Source organism: Larus michahellis, chromosome Z (genome assembly GCF_964199755.1).
Source record: "Larus michahellis chromosome Z, bLarMic1.1, whole genome shotgun sequence".
NCBI lineage: Eukaryota > Metazoa > Chordata > Aves > Charadriiformes > Laridae > Larus > Larus michahellis.
This window is the reverse complement of record NC_133930.1, coordinates 85,587,810-85,604,743: the sequence shown is the minus strand read 5'-3', so window position 1 is coordinate 85,604,743 and position 16,934 is coordinate 85,587,810. Positions and strand designations below refer to the sequence as shown.

At 44.1% G+C, this 16,934-nt stretch overlaps 1 protein-coding gene across 6 annotated transcripts in view; it reads left to right on the top strand.

The window, feature by feature from the left end:
* ARB2A (ARB2 cotranscriptional regulator A) overlaps positions 1–16,934 on the top strand; it is a 273,033-nt gene that overhangs the window by 148,481 nt on the left and 107,618 nt on the right. For 4 of the 6 annotated variants that reach the window (XM_074570302.1, XM_074570305.1, XM_074570304.1 and 1 more), the window contains one exon: positions 11,009–11,128. The exons of the other annotated variants lie outside the window; for them this stretch is intronic. In XM_074570302.1, the coding sequence (XP_074426403.1) occupies positions 11,009–11,128 (120 nt within the window). The remainder of the gene's footprint in view (positions 1–11,008; positions 11,129–16,934) is intronic. 6 annotated transcript variants of the gene reach the window in all.

The window sequence follows — 16,934 nt, the reverse complement described above, 5'->3', positions numbered from 1 at the left end:
AAAAGTATTGTATTCATTTTTATTTACTCGCCCCCACAATTAATCTATTAATTGCCAGAAACATGTCTGGTAGGGAGGACAGCTGTGAAGATACAACCTGATGGTTTGTTTTAGAAATGCTCTTTTGTTCCCATAATTCAATCACACAAAAGGCCGTCTTTGGTGATGTTCGTTACGTTAGGCAGAAATACGTTGCGGGCAGAGTCTCGGTCCCTGAGATTAAGTAGTTTGGAAAGAAAAAAAGCATGAGGAGAAGTAAAAAAGATGCGCGTAAAGTGTAGGGATGCGTACCACTAGTGTTGCACTGAAATGCAACTGCCCCAGCCTTTGGGTATTTTTACCAATTGGAGTTTCTTTGGCCAAACTGCTGTAGTTGTTATTTAAATCAGAATATGTCAGTGCGGCCGCAGAGGTTGGCAGATACCATGCTCGGAGGGATCTTCGCTTGGGCTGCAGAGGTCTTTGCCCATGGCCGTGGTAGGACACTGCGGACGGGACGGGGCTGCGGAGCTGTAATCACAGCTCTGGTCTGATGAGTTTCCCCGTGCAGGATTTCCAGGCTGTTTGCCAGAAGATGCTGCTTCAAATTCAGGCTTCCTTCACCTGCAGCCCTGCAAGTATATATGGAAAGGGGAAAAAATACTGAAAAAGCAAAAATCAAAAAGTCTGTCAGAGAGCTAAAAGGGAAATTAGTTATTTTTTTCTAAAGTAAAACTTCCTTTGATTCATTTCCCTCCTTCCTCCTATTCTCTTCTCCTGCACCTCTTTCCTCTCGGTGAGTCAGCAATGTTCTTTTCCCCAGACTAAAAAAGACAAATGTCATATTTGTGTTTATTTACATTCTTGTTTTAATGATAAAATAATTAGGTTAGGTGACTCCTACTGCGTCTGTCAATTTGGGAACAATATGAAGAAAAAGGATACCACAGATATCCAGGGGCAAGATCTCTTTTGAAGGAAGGCTTTTAACTATTTACTCTCCAGAAACCGGACACTAGAAAAAAAAATCAACACAACCTTTCATTTAAAATACCAACCCCCCGGCTTTTGCTGGGGATGATAATTAAGCCACTGAGAAACTGATTTTGTCTGAGTTTTTCTTCTTTTTGGCCTCCTTTCCTGCACTGTACCAGAAGACGGTTGGGTGGTGATGACAGGACATGCCAGACTCCAGCAGAAGTAATAACGGGAAAATCCAGTCTGGAGCAACAGCCTGACAAAGTTGTCTTACCCTGGCTGACAAGCAGATTCTTTAACCGGGGAGATGATGCTATAATAACTTTCGAGACTTAATTAATTTAGCCTGAGCTCTGGGTTTTACTTTATAAACAGCAAATCCCTTCAAGTTACAAAGCGCCTTGCATTTCCTAATAAAAAGCTGAAGGAACAGGGAAGCCGTGGCGGACCGCACACCGCAGGTAAGGTTTGCTGCTGGCTTCGGTTGCTTTCGCACGGACCTGCAGCCAAACTCAACAGCCTTGACGTCCAGTTGAGATGCAAATCTAAGAAATTTCACCTGTAACGTGGGTCTTCTAACAAACGCTCCTGTCTTCTTGCAACATCTCCCTGTTTTTGAAGGCCTCTTGGGAAGACCAGCGTGTGCCAAGACTGAAATACAGTGGTAGGTCAGCGAGGCGTTGGTGCAGCTGAGACCATTGGCATCTCTGTGGAGAGCAACCGTGGGCTCTGACGACTTCGCTCTGTGATTCCAGGCCATTGTTTGCCTGCTGAAATATGAAAAATGAGGGCTTGGAGGCAGGTCCTGTGGCCGGGAGAGTGGAAAGAGGGTTTTGGTTTCCAGGGTCAGCCTGTTCCTCACCGAGCAGAAGTGGTTGGAGCACTTTGGAAACAGGAGGAGAGAGTGGTTTGGGGTTGTGTTTTTTTTCAATACAGAAGGAGCCGTGGGTTATTGGCCAGGAACTGTATTAGTTGAGGGCCTAGCTGGGAGAAACTCTTTTCTGGCTTGGAGTTGCTCTGTTTTTTCTCTTGTGTGCAATAAAGATGGATATGAAGGGGAAAAGCAGCTCCCTCCCTCCCACCGTGGCGGGGGCGAGGATCCAAGTTCCCTACATTCACACATATATATAGCATAGCCCCGGATTTTATTTCCTGACCGCCACCACCAGGGAAAGCCCAGCTTGTATCTGAATTGGGGAAAGTGGGACAGGATCCGCGGCCGTCTCGGATGGTAATTGCGGTGGGAGCCAGGGACACCGGCACCCCAGGGAGCAGCCAAAACGCGAACGTAAAAAACCTGGCTAGGCACTGTCAGTCCCGCATTGGCTAAATCCTGTCATTTTAAACCTAATCTCGGCAGCAACGCGTGGGTATCCCCCCTTCCTCCCAGGCCAGCCCTTCATCCCCTTTGCACTGATGCTGACGGCTCAAATACTGTCTCAGTCTTTTGGTTTTACATCTTTTTATGTGGCTATTAGATATGCCAGATATTGCGCGTTTCATGTAATACATATTCCTGTAGCAGATCTGCCGAGATCGCCTGCTTTCCTGATAAATTGTCAGGAGTTTTGGGTGTGGGGCTGCTCTCTGACTTAATACGATGTGTATTTAACTGCAATATGTAGGACTGCTGGTCTTCCTTTCTGCCGCTGACTGTATGCACACAATATCTTTATTACTAGGGCTTCATAAGCAATATTGGGAACGCTTCCATCACTGGCCCACTTCACAAATAAAATAGGCACAAGAAATTGCACAGAATCACCTCAAATAGACCTGGGAATAAGTCTGAGATCTGTAATATGAAAAACGCAACCTTCAGTCACTTTGCCATATTGCTTTCCGAAGGCATGTGCCAAATAATAACCTTGGCTATGCTATTTATATCTGCGGCTCCAGGAATGACCAGACTTAGCTATTCTGATACCTGCTCTCTCCTTCTGTCTCCCAAGCAGCTGCTGCCAGCGTGTATGTCGTGCCCCCATCTCAGAAGCTGCCCTTAGAAAGATAATACAGTCATTTTATTTCCCCAATTACTCCTGCGAGATAAGTGTAAAAGACCGGCATTTTTACATCGAAAGGCTCTTGGTTTAATCCCTGCCAAGTTCACAAGTTAGGAAAAATACAGTGTGACTCTTTCTGAATGTATATGAACACAATTGCTGATTAAAATAACTCACCGGTAACACATTTACATTATTCTAGTGACGAACCTTCGCAGGTTCAGCGCTCTGTGCTGCCGCAGCGCTACGCCGGACGCCGGTGGCCAGGGACCTGCTCTGCCACCCACAGGGCTGATCAGATCCTGACGGTTGGTGGTGTGTTAGTGCGGCAAAGCGCGCAGGTGAGACGTGCACAGCGCCCGTGGAGGAAGGGAGGAAAGACGTGTGTCCTCCATTCAGGCTTTCAAGGCGGAAGCATCCCCTGTCCATGACTTCGTCTCTTCCCCTCTGGTTTTCTCTCAAGCCGCCTCCCATCCACTCAGCTCCCGCTCCCCCTGCTCGGTCCTCGCTGTCCTTTCTGCCCAGTGCTCCCAGCAAGACCAGCTAAACCGCGTTTCAGATGCGCGTTGTCAGATCTAAGGTGTGTTGCGATTTTGCCTCCACCGTCACTTCTCCTCCTGTGTCTTCTCCCCCTGTCACGGCTGCTTTGCCGCCGAGATGCTCTTGCCCTGGGGACCCTCATCCGCTCTCTTCTGCAGCTCCTTGTGTCTCGCTTCCTACAGCTGGACTCAACCCTGGTGCAGAAGGCAGTTCATCACCGTCCTTCCTGAAAATCCAGGTATTTTAGAGTTCTGCAGGAGCCAGCGCATCTCCCTGTCCGTGTATCTCCATTTACATAGCACACAGAACAGCGCCGGACGCTTCAGTAAGTCAAAAGAGCAGAAATACAATTCCTACTGTCTGAAACGTCCTGCCGCCTCCTGGCGTCACCTCTCTGGCTGGAGTGGGAACGTTTCAGAAATACCTGTGCGAGACTGCTCTCAAGTCTCTGATTAAAACAGTAAAAAATATTTCCAGGTAGATGGGATGCTTCCTAATACACTGGAATTTCTCCGTTAAAGATCAAAACTTGCTAAATGGCCAGAGCCAGACACTTTAAAAGTCTTGTCTCCAGGTACTCTTGCTGCAGAAAAATATGAGTACAAGATCTTTGCTTCCACGTTTTTCCTGGTTTTGTTTTCTATCTTTTCATTACTTCCCTCCTCTTCCCTGGTTGTAATACCATAACTGCTGTCTGAGGAAAAAAAATCACATGCAGGCTGGTGTTTTAGCTTCTCTTCCAGCTTTCTTGCCCTCAAACCCTCTTAGACCTTGTCCTGCACTGAGGTCTTGGAGCTGCTCTGGTGATAACAAACCGTCCTACAGTTTCATTATCTTCCATTATAATGAAATAAATAATAGTTTTTGTCTTGTGTAAGGCAAATATTTGCAAAGGGAGCGAGGGAAGGGCAGCAGGTGATGAGCATCGTTTAGTGCTCGTTAGGGTGCTGTTGGGGAGGGAAAAGAGAGGGCAGCTGCTGGAAAAGGGCCGTGCCATCACAGGAGGTGGTGGGGTGGAAGGGGCAAAAGAGGGGGATGCCACCTTTTTTACTTTAATTGGAGGGTTGTGGAAGGTCGGGAAATGTGTAAGGAGAAGTGAATTGTAAGTGCAGGCCCGGAGAAGGAGGGAGTGTGGTGGTGGGAGGAGGAGAGGAGGACACCAGCACTGCGAGGGGCATTCCCAGTGGTGGCAAACCCCAAGCGCCCATCTCTGGCGCTTCTCATCTCGGTCCTTCAAAGGACTGAAGACTTTTTTTTAACTCCGGCAGAGTTCCTCCAGATTTGTTTGTTACTTAGTTATGCCAGAGCTTCGCAAATCCTGCCCATGGCAGTAGCAAGGATTAAAATCTTCCCCGTTCATTTGTCTTCAGCATTTGCCACCCATGCCTTCTGGTGTCTATATACACGAACGCACGTAGATAAACTTGATTTTGAAAGTCTTGCCTCCCAGTCAAAGGACGTTTCCAGTGAAATCCATGTAACTTTTACTGTGTCCATTACCAAAGATCTCTGCAAAATATGGGTCAGGTTATGATAATCAGGAATGGTATAGCGGCAGGGAAGAAACTCTGTCCCTTCACTGTCTGTCTCAGACCTCCAAACATAGGATTTTCTCTTAAAGGAGCAAGTTTTTTGTACAGAAAACGTGTCTCTCATTGTATGGAAGATACTAGTGTTAGCCAGTTGCCACTGAAAACACTGCTCTGTCCTGCGTTGTTTTAGTGACAAACAGTTACTTTTCTAAGTTATACTTTTATATTGTTACGTTATATGTTATTTTTAATTTAACGATTTTTCGGAAGAGCCAGCGGGGGGAAGGTTTGCCTGCCCCAAGGCTGACTGAGGCAATGGGACGAGCCGTAGGCAGCGGCAAAGGTCCTGCTGGTGGGGAAGGACCTAACATCCCCAGGGAAGGGTGGGAGACAGGAGCCCGGAGCCTCCTCCGCCTCCCAGCCAGCGCGCTCCTCTTCTCCCACACTTAAGGCGTGTGCCGTACTTGTTTACAGTAGCTCATCGAGCTAGAAGGAGAAGTTGTTTTGCTGTGATAAGCGGTAATTATAGAAACCACCTTCAACTAAATTGTTAAAAAGCTATTGAGTTGTATGGCATATTTCCCTATTTGTATGCATTTCACTTTTCACTTGTCGCAAAAAAAAAAAAAAAAAAAGTGATTCCAACACCTTGATTTAAAAAAAAAAAAAAACAACGAAGCAAAAGGAGAGAGCTGTCACCGCAGCTTAAAACTCATTTGATTTTCTTGATTTGATTTTTTTTGAGTTTTGACGAATGAGAAGTTTAAGACGGGGTCTGAGCTGCTCTGCCACAGCGAAGCCTGTAGTAGTTCAACGCCTCCGGATCGTGCCCCGTCTGTAACTTTCCAGCAACAGGTTACTTTAAAAAAAGAAAACAAACCAAAAAAAAAAAAAAGTAAAATTTGGCATTGAAACAGGAAATATGTGAACCTGTCACAGTAAGCAGTCTCAAAGGGCAAGCTGCTTTGCAGGAGCTAATTAACCTTAGGAAATAATTACACAAATATGCAAATGTTGTTTAGATAATTCCATGTGTTATCAACTCAGGTAGTCCATCATAACCGCAGACCTTGCAATGTCTAGGTGTTAGAATCTGGCATAGTTGATAAGGCTTCGGTTGCTGCATCACTTCAGCTTGGTATTTAACAATTAATGACTGTGATATTACATTAGTAAATTCAACCTGTTTTTTGAATGCAACAGAACGTAACACCGTATTCACTGCGTGCGCGCTGCTTATCGGTGTATTCCTAATGGCTCCAGCCATTAAAATGTTATATACCTCTCAACTCCTAGCGCTAGCCATATTGGAAAAAATGACAGACCAAAATCCGTGGTCGCTTCCTCCACTTTTTTGCGCGATGGATGGCCTGAGAATTTACCCACAGTCTTTTTGGGTTTTCAGGGACTTAAAAACTGTTGCAGAGAGAATTTTGAACCTGCCGGCTGGTTTTCTCAAAGCAAAACTCTTTTGAAATGAGAGAAGGAGCAGCGTTTTATACAAGTGAGTTTCTGCTGACGTTGCATCAGCCCCGAAATGATGTCATCACAGGCTACCATTCTTGGGGTCAGATCCCCCCAAAACTGAGCCCAGGATGCCCAGGACGTCCCCAGCCCACGCCGGGACGTGAGCCGAGGCCGAGGGAATCGGCCACCGGCAACCTCTTCCCTGCCGCGGGCGACTGCTTCAGGCAGCCGTGGGAGAGGTTCTGGTCCTGGGATATTGAATGGCTTCATATATATGAGAAACATGAATTTATTAATCATTGTAATATTGTTTTCATAGACTGTACTATTAAACTATTTGATTAAACTCAGTATTAAAACGAAAAGCTCTGTATTAACCGTTTATGATCATTTTTTGAGCAATTACTATTTTGGTTTAGAAAGTGAGACATTTTTATACATAGTTAAGACAGAGTGTTTACAAAATACTGAAAAAAAAACCAAAGTCTTTTATCACTAGAAGAAGGAATCTGTTTTTTAAACCAGAATTTGTGAACACTCATATCTTCCAGGTGAAATAAAATTTCCTTCTCTTTTCAAACTGTTGATGATCATTTCTGATTCAAAAGGAGTATGTCCATGTGGCAAGAGCGTCTTTTTGATTATCCCTATGTCATTAATTGAATCAGAACCTAATATCTGGCTGCTTATATTCTGTATGACTTTTATGGATGCCCCTTTTATAGCAGGTTCCAGAAAAGTGTGCCTCCTCTAGCATCCAGGAAAGGGAATAAATACAACATCAGCAATCTAAAATTCCTCAGCAATACTTGTGTTAAATGATTTTACCCACCTTTATCTCTGAGGCGATCTTCAGGGGGATTTGCTGCGTGCAAGTGTGACAGGCGTTCAGTATCCGATCGTCTCCGCAGCGTTGGTCGTCACTGGTGGCAAACGAGGTACATTCGCTCTGTTTTTTGTCGGTGAAAAGAACTAAAATGCAGTAGTTACTGGGAAAAAGGCACGGACGTCTTTTCATTTATCAGTGAATTACAGGGTAAATCTTACCGATAGTATTCCATCAAAAGCGCAGGCGGGGTTTTCCACGATGGGAGCGCGGGTGGAGGTTCGGCGCCCAGAGTCCCTTCTCTGCTGCGCGGAGCTGGGGCGCAGGAGCAGGGTCAGGAGGGACATCCCGGCAGCTGCCTGGTTTGGGGTCAGTTTGCGTTGGTTGAGCGTCACGCAGAGGCCCTTCCACATAACATGTTCTCGATTCTTTTTTGCTTTTATTTCTATTTTTTTTCTTTTATTTCTATTATTTCTAGTTGGTTTTTTTTTTTTCTTTTACTTCTAATTACACATAGTGGGGGGGGAGGAGGAGATTTTCAGAGGGATGAAGACCCACAGCTATGACTCCCACACCTCCGAAAAAAGCAGACTCCTTATTTACACATAGAATTACTGGTTACAGATGACCAGCTTCCAGCAGCTGGAAATTTACGTTCACCTTTCCCTCTCAGTCTGTTTCACAAATGAGAACGCGTTCAGCCTCAGCTGCCTTTGGAGGTACACAGCCTGGTTTCTCCATTCCTTTCTGTACAGTCGTGTAGATAACGAGGGTGGCCCAGGTTGCCCAGAGAAGCTGTGGCTGCCCCATCCCTGGAGGGGTTCAAGGCCAGGTTGGACGGGGCTTGGAGCAACCTGGGCTGGTGGGAGGTGTCCCTGCCCAGGGCAGGGGGTGGCACTGGGTGGGCTTTGAGGTCCCTTCAAAACCAAACCATGCTGTGATTCTATAATTATGTAAAGCATGACCAAGAGGCCCCGACTTTATCAAATAATTTAACAAGGTGGTGCATAAATGCATTGCATTTAGCAGCAATGAAAAGCAACAGCTGACTGAAAACTGTCACCTTTCATACCCAAACCACAGTATCCAGCCTCATAATTCAGCCCAGGCCAGGCAGAGGAGGTTAATCCCCCTGTCCTCCTGGACCCGCCGCGATTCGGAATCCTAAGGAGACCCTCCGTGTTCTGGAGCCGGTGATGCCCGTTCCTGCGGACAGATGTTCCTTGCGTGGGCACGGCACTCATTTATTCTCCATCGAAGTTGTCTGAAGTAGGGGCTTGTAACGGGGCAGGCGGGAACGGGACAGAAAATAAGCAGATGCTCTGAAGAAAGAGTTTTCTTCTACACACGCGCGACTCCTCCGAACGCACAGACGTGTGTTGCTTACCTTGTGTAGGGTTGAGCAGAGTATGTACGGCAGCACAGCTTATCCTCACGTTTTTCACCAGTAACAAAGGAAACTGTAGTTACAGCCTGCATCTGACTCGTTCTAGCTCATTTCTTTTTGCTTTTACAAAATCCCGTTGAGTTCGTTGTACCGGTCCGTGAAGCTGTGCGGTTAATGATTCGGTTTACTAGACCACTGGTTATGCTCTGGTTGGTGGAAGGTTTTTGGGGCTGAGTTACGGAATCCTTCGGAAGCTTCTTGCTGCTGTCCTACTCTTGTGGAAACCCTAAAATTGTGTGATTTTCCCAGCAGCATGTAGAATAACAAAAACAAACCACCTGAAAATGCAATATTAATCAGAAACACCCTCTTATTTTTGTCAGAACGTTAAAGCAGGGTTATGTACCTGTACAAAAATTGTTGTTAAGAGAATTAATGGTAACATTATTATTTAAAAGCAACCATCTCCTGCGTATTTAAAATTATAAATCTTTTAGATAAAATCATCGCTTAAAAACTGTTCACGGTGTTTTAATGTGTCCTTTCCATACGTGTCATAATTAGAGTACATCACTTTTCCATAGGAAACTCCAGTTCAAGTTGTCCTTCAGCTTTACCTTAATAACTGGTCTGTCAATCATATTTTCTTTATGAAATCTTTTCTGACAAACTTCCCTCTTTCCTCACAAAGGGAGGAGTCTTTACCTCCTTCACCTATCTCTACATTCAAATTTCAAAACACGGTTGAAAGGCAATAAGCCCTTTCCCACGCTGAGGTGGTATACGATAGCTGATACATAATTAGTTAAAACTATGTTCTGTCGTAGTCAATCAAGAGCAGAAACTGTCCAGGATTGAGAAGAATACCTCAGTGCTTTTTGGCAAATTTGATAAATATGTTTTAATCGCTGCTACCTTAGAGAAAAAAATTTAAAAGCACATAATTGTTTTAAAAGCTTTGGGTCCAGATCCATAAAGATTTGTAGCCATCTCACTCCTATTTAGGAAATGGGGGATGAGAACAGAAGTAAAAGCCTAAATCCACCACGTTATTTAGTTGTCTGTCTTCCCATTGATTTTAGACACTCGTAAGAGCTTAAATTCCCAAAACTGAGTTTCAGAATGGGATTAAGACCTGAATCGCTTCAGTGTTCTTGGTAAAGTTACCGTAATTCACACAACGTGATTAGCATCTTCTGATTGCCAGTGGCTTTTGCTGGTTGGTGCTTTATTTTCCCCAGGGAACTGTGGCTTTTGTGGTCTGCGTCTGGGTCACCTAGGGGTGTGAAGTTGCTGGTGGAGGGATGCAAATTTTAGGAAACGACGTGACCTTGACTGATGGGCTGCTTCTGGCATAGGACAGCCCGGGACGCGCCGGCAGGTGTTGTGCGGGAGGTGTGGGATCCTGGTGGGGCAGGGGAGCCACAGAGCATCTCATCACCCGAGAACAGGAGGATTTGTAGTTACAACACGGACAGCCTGGGAAATAAGTGAAATATAAGGGGGTACGGGGCTTTCCGAGATCCCCTGAGGCGGAGGTGTGAAGGGACAGCCCCCACGTTTGAGGAGAGTGCACTAAAATCAGTGTAAATCACTCCAGTGCCTTCAGGGGCTCTTGTGCTGACTGGCGTTCACAAATTCTTGATTAATCCTAAGAAAATGCAGCCCCCCTCACTCGCAGAGACTCCAAAGCAATGGCTGATGAGCAAGCCGTCAATAGGTGTTTTATTTGCCCTGTGTCTCATAGTCTGCAGTTGCAAAAAGCAGCGTTTAAAAGAGTAGTTGCAAATACCGTAATTTTAATCTTTGGCAGATTTCCGTTGGCCCATCATAAGAAAAAATTGTAAAGACTGAAATCATATTCATATTGTTCCTACTTGTTTTTATTTGTTTTATCAGAGTAAGGCTTAACTACTTTAAACAAACCATCAGTGAACAAACATTTGACAAAGAGTTGTCAAAAGAATGAAAATCAGAGCAGTGGCTCATAATTTCTCTGAATGCCTCTGTTTAGCTGAATTGCCATCATCGTATTTAGGCAAAATTTTGCAGATGCATAATTTTTGTTGTATTTATTAAAATAAGCCACAATAAACAACAGTTTTACTGCCTTTAAATTGCAATCTTAAATTTCTTTTATTTAGACAAATGAATCTGTTCTCTTTTTTTGACACTAGAGTATATTCATTCGAGGTTTGTTTTAACAAAACATTTTAACATATAGGAACACATTGCTTTTAGACAGAATTGCCAGTTTTTAAAAGGTAATTGTTGCAAACATAATTTCTTTCTGCAGGATAATGGATCTCCTGAAGAACATGCAATTTATGTTTGGGACCATTTTATTTCCCAGTCAGCTGCAGAGAACGTGCTTTTTGTTGCTCACAGTTATGGTGGACTTGCCTTTGTAGAGTTGGTAAGTGTGACTTCTCCATTGCCTTCTTTCCTGAAGCCTTTCACAGATTTTCTGCATTCTTTGCGATCACCTTGTCGGAAGCAACTTTGAACCAACAGTCAGGTACAGACCTGTGAGTTCTTCGCGGCTGGAAGGTCACTGCACTTTTCTCCGGTTTTGGGTTAGAAAATAAGGTCCCAAGTGTGCAGGAACCTGAAAGACTGTGGGGAAACCAAACGGATTGGATCCTCCTTCTGTCCAGGCTTTGTACCGCAAGGCAGCACTCAGCGAGGTTCTGCCCTGGGGCAGAAAGACGGGAGGTGAAGAATGAGAACGTACAAGAACAGTTTTAAAAGAAAGTCACATTAACAGCTGCACCCTCTTGTAGATAGATTGGGACTGAGCGTGAGAGGGAGTTTGGGGATTTTACCCAATTTTGCAGTTTTCCCACAAAGGTCCGCAGAAGTCGCTTGGAAGAGTTTTTTGCCATTTATTAGGCTGTGGTTAAATCCTGGAGTGACGTACGGTGGGGAGGACTCTGCTCAGTGTAAAGCTGCCCTTCCCCTGCTGCTGGGGCTGCTGAGCATCCAGTTTGTGGGTCCTTCACCCGTCTCTCTAAAGGCAAATTGTTTGACCCCATCTGGTGTACAAAGTTGCCTGTTGAACTTGCATACCACTCTTTGAGGGTAGCTGTAATCTCCTCGTTTAATCGTGAAATGCTGGTGTCATCAGGACGTGTTTTATTGAAGAAACCTAAAAAAAAGAAAATAAAAAAAGTCCTGTTTATCGTGGAAACATAAATTGCAGAACATCATTGCCATTGGTTTTATAGGCACAGGAATGAACAGACTTATACGTACATCTTTTGTCTGTAACACATTAGTTTAGTCTAACTGAAACTTAATAAAAATAGTTCCTGCCTGAACGCAAGATGAATGCCTTAGTTAGGAAAAGGCATGCAAGAGTGTTTTGGTTTTAATCTTGTGCTGGTCTAAGTAGCGAGAAGGACCCAGAGCAGGACCACTTGTATTATTTTAAGAACTTAAGATTTTTGTTAACCCTTTTCATTTGTAGAAATTAAGGCCATTTTGATTTTCCATGTGCTTCCAGAAGAGTATTTGTAAAATATGTATGACGTGTACAGATTTGAGACTTGAGAACAGTTCAGCTGATCATTTTCCACAGGTCAATATTTTATTACCAGGTGTCAGTAAATAGTCTCAAAACTAAATTTTTAAGAGACCAAATTAGTGAAGATGAGCGATTCCTTCTATAACCATAACTTTGGGCAAGAAGCAGGTTGGGTTGCGTGTGCCCATTTCTCCTCAGATGGAGGGAAGGGCAGGGAGCATCTCTTCTGCCTTGGCTTTCCTGCGCTGTGATTTTCAGCCGCCCCCTGTTTCAGCCCAGGTTATTCGGATGTGACGCATCTGTCCGACATGAAGCCTGGGCAGAATTTCTGTAGGTTTTGTAAAACCATGTTGTTTGGGTTGCCGGACACCTACGGGCACATATGCTTAGCACAGGGCGGGAATAAAAATGGACTGGAGACCTTCCTCAGTGTTTCCCAAACAAAGTGCTTATTGGAAGGAGCTTTGGCGAGTTTTTCCATCATGTTTCAGTCGATGGCTTGAGGTGACATGGGTAACAGATGACCAACGTGTCATTCCCATTTTGCCTGTTTCTCTTGTCACACTGGTGGATATTTCTTCACTTTTGTTCTACTTTAATATGAAGCACGCAGATGTTTCAGAACAAGACTTGACTTCTGACCTCAGGGCTTCCAGGGTCAGGGTGCTCGGGGCCTGTGAAATTATCACAAGCTGAGCTAAAGTTTTTATCCATCGCAGGAAGCAACCAGTAAGTAAGAAGTTAAAAAGGAGCTTTGTCAGAGAGACAAGATGGTCTCAGTAAGGGTCAGCTTCTGTAGTCTGCTGTCTCTGCAGGAGATGCATGCCTGAGAGGAAGAATATAATGTATAACCATTGGCACATCACATATCTGTCATGCAAAACTAGACCTGAGAAGTATATTTAATGTAGCCCAATTGTTTTTAAAAAAAATCAAAGGATATTAACACCTGGTTTTGGTAGAGGTGGTTTGATATCTTGAGCTCCGCTGAGAGCAGTTTAATTAAATAATGCACACCCTGAAGCAGATATCATTGAAATAAACCCCGAACTATTTTTTCCACAGTATTAATTTGTAAGATTTTATTTTGTGATGATCGCCTTTCTCTTCAACTTTATATCCATATGGCACTTAGTAATTGCAAAGAGCTCAAAAAACAGAAATGGAGCAGCTGATGGGCAATTACTGTCTTATGACAAATACATATTTGATCGCTTCACTTTCTTCCCTGCTTTGTGTGGGGGAGATGATGGGGGTGATAGAGCAGCTGCACCATATAGCAACCGTACCACCTCTACACTTGCTGTGCATGAATTTTGGGTCAACCGATAGAGAAAATCGTAGGTTACAGTCGTTACGGAGACCTGTTGCGCAGCTGCTCCTTCGGCATCCGTGCCTCTTGCAGGAGAGCAGTGAGGGGCACCTGGCATTAATTTGGAGACAAGGGTTCTGCCTGGGCCCTCTGCCTTTTATTGTGCCCGCGGGGAAGTAGAAAACAAGCAGAAAAAGTCCAAAATCATTTGCGTTTTCAATAAGTATCTTTGAAATTCACTTTGCATGTTCAGTGCTGCGAGATCCCTCCAGGTCGTTCGCCACCGTCTCCATTGCAGAGATCTCCAGCTCATCGCTTCGTCACAGTGCAGGGCTCTCAACGGAAACCTGGTGCTCCGGTGTTCAGCAGGGAAGACCAACAAAACCTGAAAGCAGTGGCCGTTAGAGGTCCCTTCCAACCCAACACATTCTGTGATTCTATGATTCTTTGTGGAACAGGTCTAAACGGAGGAGCGTTTTTCTTTACAAACCTTCAGTGGCTAAACCTGGTCTTCCTTGCAGCTTTCGTCTCACCATAAGCATCAGGCTGTGGTTTGGAAGCCCTTCGTTAAACAAACCAGTAAAACCTGGCAGCAATTTTCAGATGCGTGCCACGGCACCTGACATTTTTATTGCTCTTTGCAGCTTTTTAATCTACATTTTTGCATGTCTGTGATTGCAAGATGTTAAGAAAAACGGGGTGAGCCTCTGTAATACCACGCTTGAATGCACAGAAACTGTTACCCAGTTACTGCAACGTAGGCCCACAATTTCTGTACCTTGCTGGGTCATAGATTACTCAGGGAATAATTGAAAGTGATTGAACATGTGTGGGAAGTAAAGTTCCACCAATAAATGTAATTAGTTGTATTGTTTATGGCTTGAATTACAAATGCTAATCATAAACCATATGCTAAAATGTATCTTAATATTTAGTAATTAAAACTTTGTGTAATTGTGGTTCGAAATTAAATGTGCATCTAATAATATCTACACGTAAATTACTTTTTGAATGCACAGCGCTAAAAATAGTTGTGGGGTCACTGTGTTCTGCTAATTGCTGATTCTCAAAACCTCTAGCCATGATTCATGAACACATCTCAGCTTCTTACTTCTGTTATCCCTTACACAGTGTAGTCGGAGATTTATTTTCAGAAGCAGCTTGCTGTAGTTGACGGTAAATTGTGGAACTTTCCCAACTCCTAGCTTATAATAATTTTATGAAATTTAACAGAAAGTGAGAATTTCAAGTTGATGGAGTCAATTTTATATTTAGTTTACAGAAAATAAGTTTCTGGTACAACGCCTCCTTTGAGTTTTTCTGCCAAATTTTGTGGGTTTACAATTATTTTGCTTTAAAAAGAATGTTTTCCCTTGTCATCGCCTGCATGAAAGACCGGCACCGGAGAAAAGGTGTATTGTGCTATTGTGCCCGTGCATACCTGCGTGCCGTGGCCGTCCCCTGCGGGGCTAATTACGGTGTCGGGGCCTGGCTGCCTGGAGAGGGGACAGAAAGCGTGGTCCTGGGCTGCTGGCTGACAGGCAAAACTAGCCGTGTCCATCACTGTAAAAACCACATGGCAACCACTCATTTCGGAATCAGGAGAAGAATTGTTAAATCTAAGCTTTCAAAATTGTCACTTCGGTGTTTGGTATCCTGAGATTTTAAAAGAAAAAAAAAAAAAAAGATTTTGTGGAAGATTTCCCCTGTTTGCCTCCTAAAGACCTTAGGCTTTGCATTTTCAAGGGTTTCCTCAGCACCTTATGAGCCAGAAGTGTAGCCGCCTTGTTTTAATTTTAGTTAAATAATATCTTTAAGGGGAAAAAAAAAAAACAACAACACCAAATATCATGGGAATCGTGACAAAATTGTGAGAATTGGTAGTGTATCTCCACCTTACAGCATTCATACTGCTGTAAAAATACAAAGCGCACGGGGGAATGTAACATAATTAAATTAGGAGAAGGAAAGTAGGTTCATTGTCTTTGAGCAGATGAGAAACTATTCATTATGGTCTTTGTTGGCTAAAATGTTGGATGTATATATTGACAATTTACACAAAGGTGTAGATAAAAGTGTGTGTGTGTGGTGTGTATTTTTAGGCAGCTTTGTTAAAACGAGAGCCCTTAAGACGCACTTTTCAAATTACCGTATCCACTGTAGCGTCCTAATTCCATCAAAATCAGCCAATTTTGTCCATTTGAAATAATTTTAGGTCCATCATTTTGAGATACGCTCTGCAATGCGCTGCCACTTCATTTTGTTGCATTGTGGTGAGTACGGCGAGGACCTGACCCCGGCGAGAGCTGATAGGTGCCATAATAATAACGATGATAAACGGACACCTGCTGGGCTACCTGGGAGCCTCTGAGGCTGCATCAGTATTCTGGCACAGGCAAAATGCAATCCGAGAGCCTTAATGACTGGGCTGTGAACCTGTCATTAGCTTTTCATTACTTTAATTTCCTGAACTTTCAGATTCAATAGTTTGTTATATTTGGCTTTTTATTTATATATGCTTAGGTAAATATGCCTATCGACTTATTTTTTATATTGAGTTTGGCTCAAGAATTGATGAGCGTAGAGCAGGTCCTGTGGATATGCAACTCTTAATTCCCCTAGCTGACGTATTAAATCGAAATAGATCTACCGGTGCGTGGCAGAAATAACACAAGATCTGTGATGGTTGTAGGAAGCATGGGCGAGAGCTGGAAGTAGAGGGCTGAGGTCCAAAACACCTCAGCGACCAAGATCCTTGTTGTGAACAAACCAAATATCACCGTGCTTCGAGGCTTTGTGAGCATTGAACTGAAAAATAGAGGACATTCTTTAAATGTTGAATGTCAGTTGGGAAAGCAGTATGAGATGCTGTCTTGTAGGATTGTGGGGACTTGGGTTATAACCGAAAGGGTTGTCAAGCACTGGAACAGGCTGCCCAGGGCAGTGGTGGAGTCACCATCCCTGGAGGCATTTAAAAGCCGGGCAGATGTGGTGCTGAGGGACGTGGGTTAGTGGTGGTTTGGGCGGTGTTGGGTTGATGGTTGGACTTGATGATCTTGAAGGTCCCTTCCAACCTAGGCAACTCCGTGGTTCTATATGTCCAGTCTTAGGACAAGTCATCTCACACGACTCTACCTGTTTTGGGTCTCACCTTTTCCTGGGTTGCACACTTACATTAGCAGCTCTTTGAGTCAGGTCTGACGTGGGTAGGGACACTCAGAAAAATCAGTCCAAAAGTAAAAACAGGATCTTAGCTCCATTTGGTTATTTACTGCAGCTGTACTTTGTTGTGCTTCTTGGAAGAATGCTCGTTCATCTGAAAAAGGTCAAACGAGAAATGAGGGTGGACAAGAGGAGCTAATGGAGAAACAGCAGTGGGTCGTG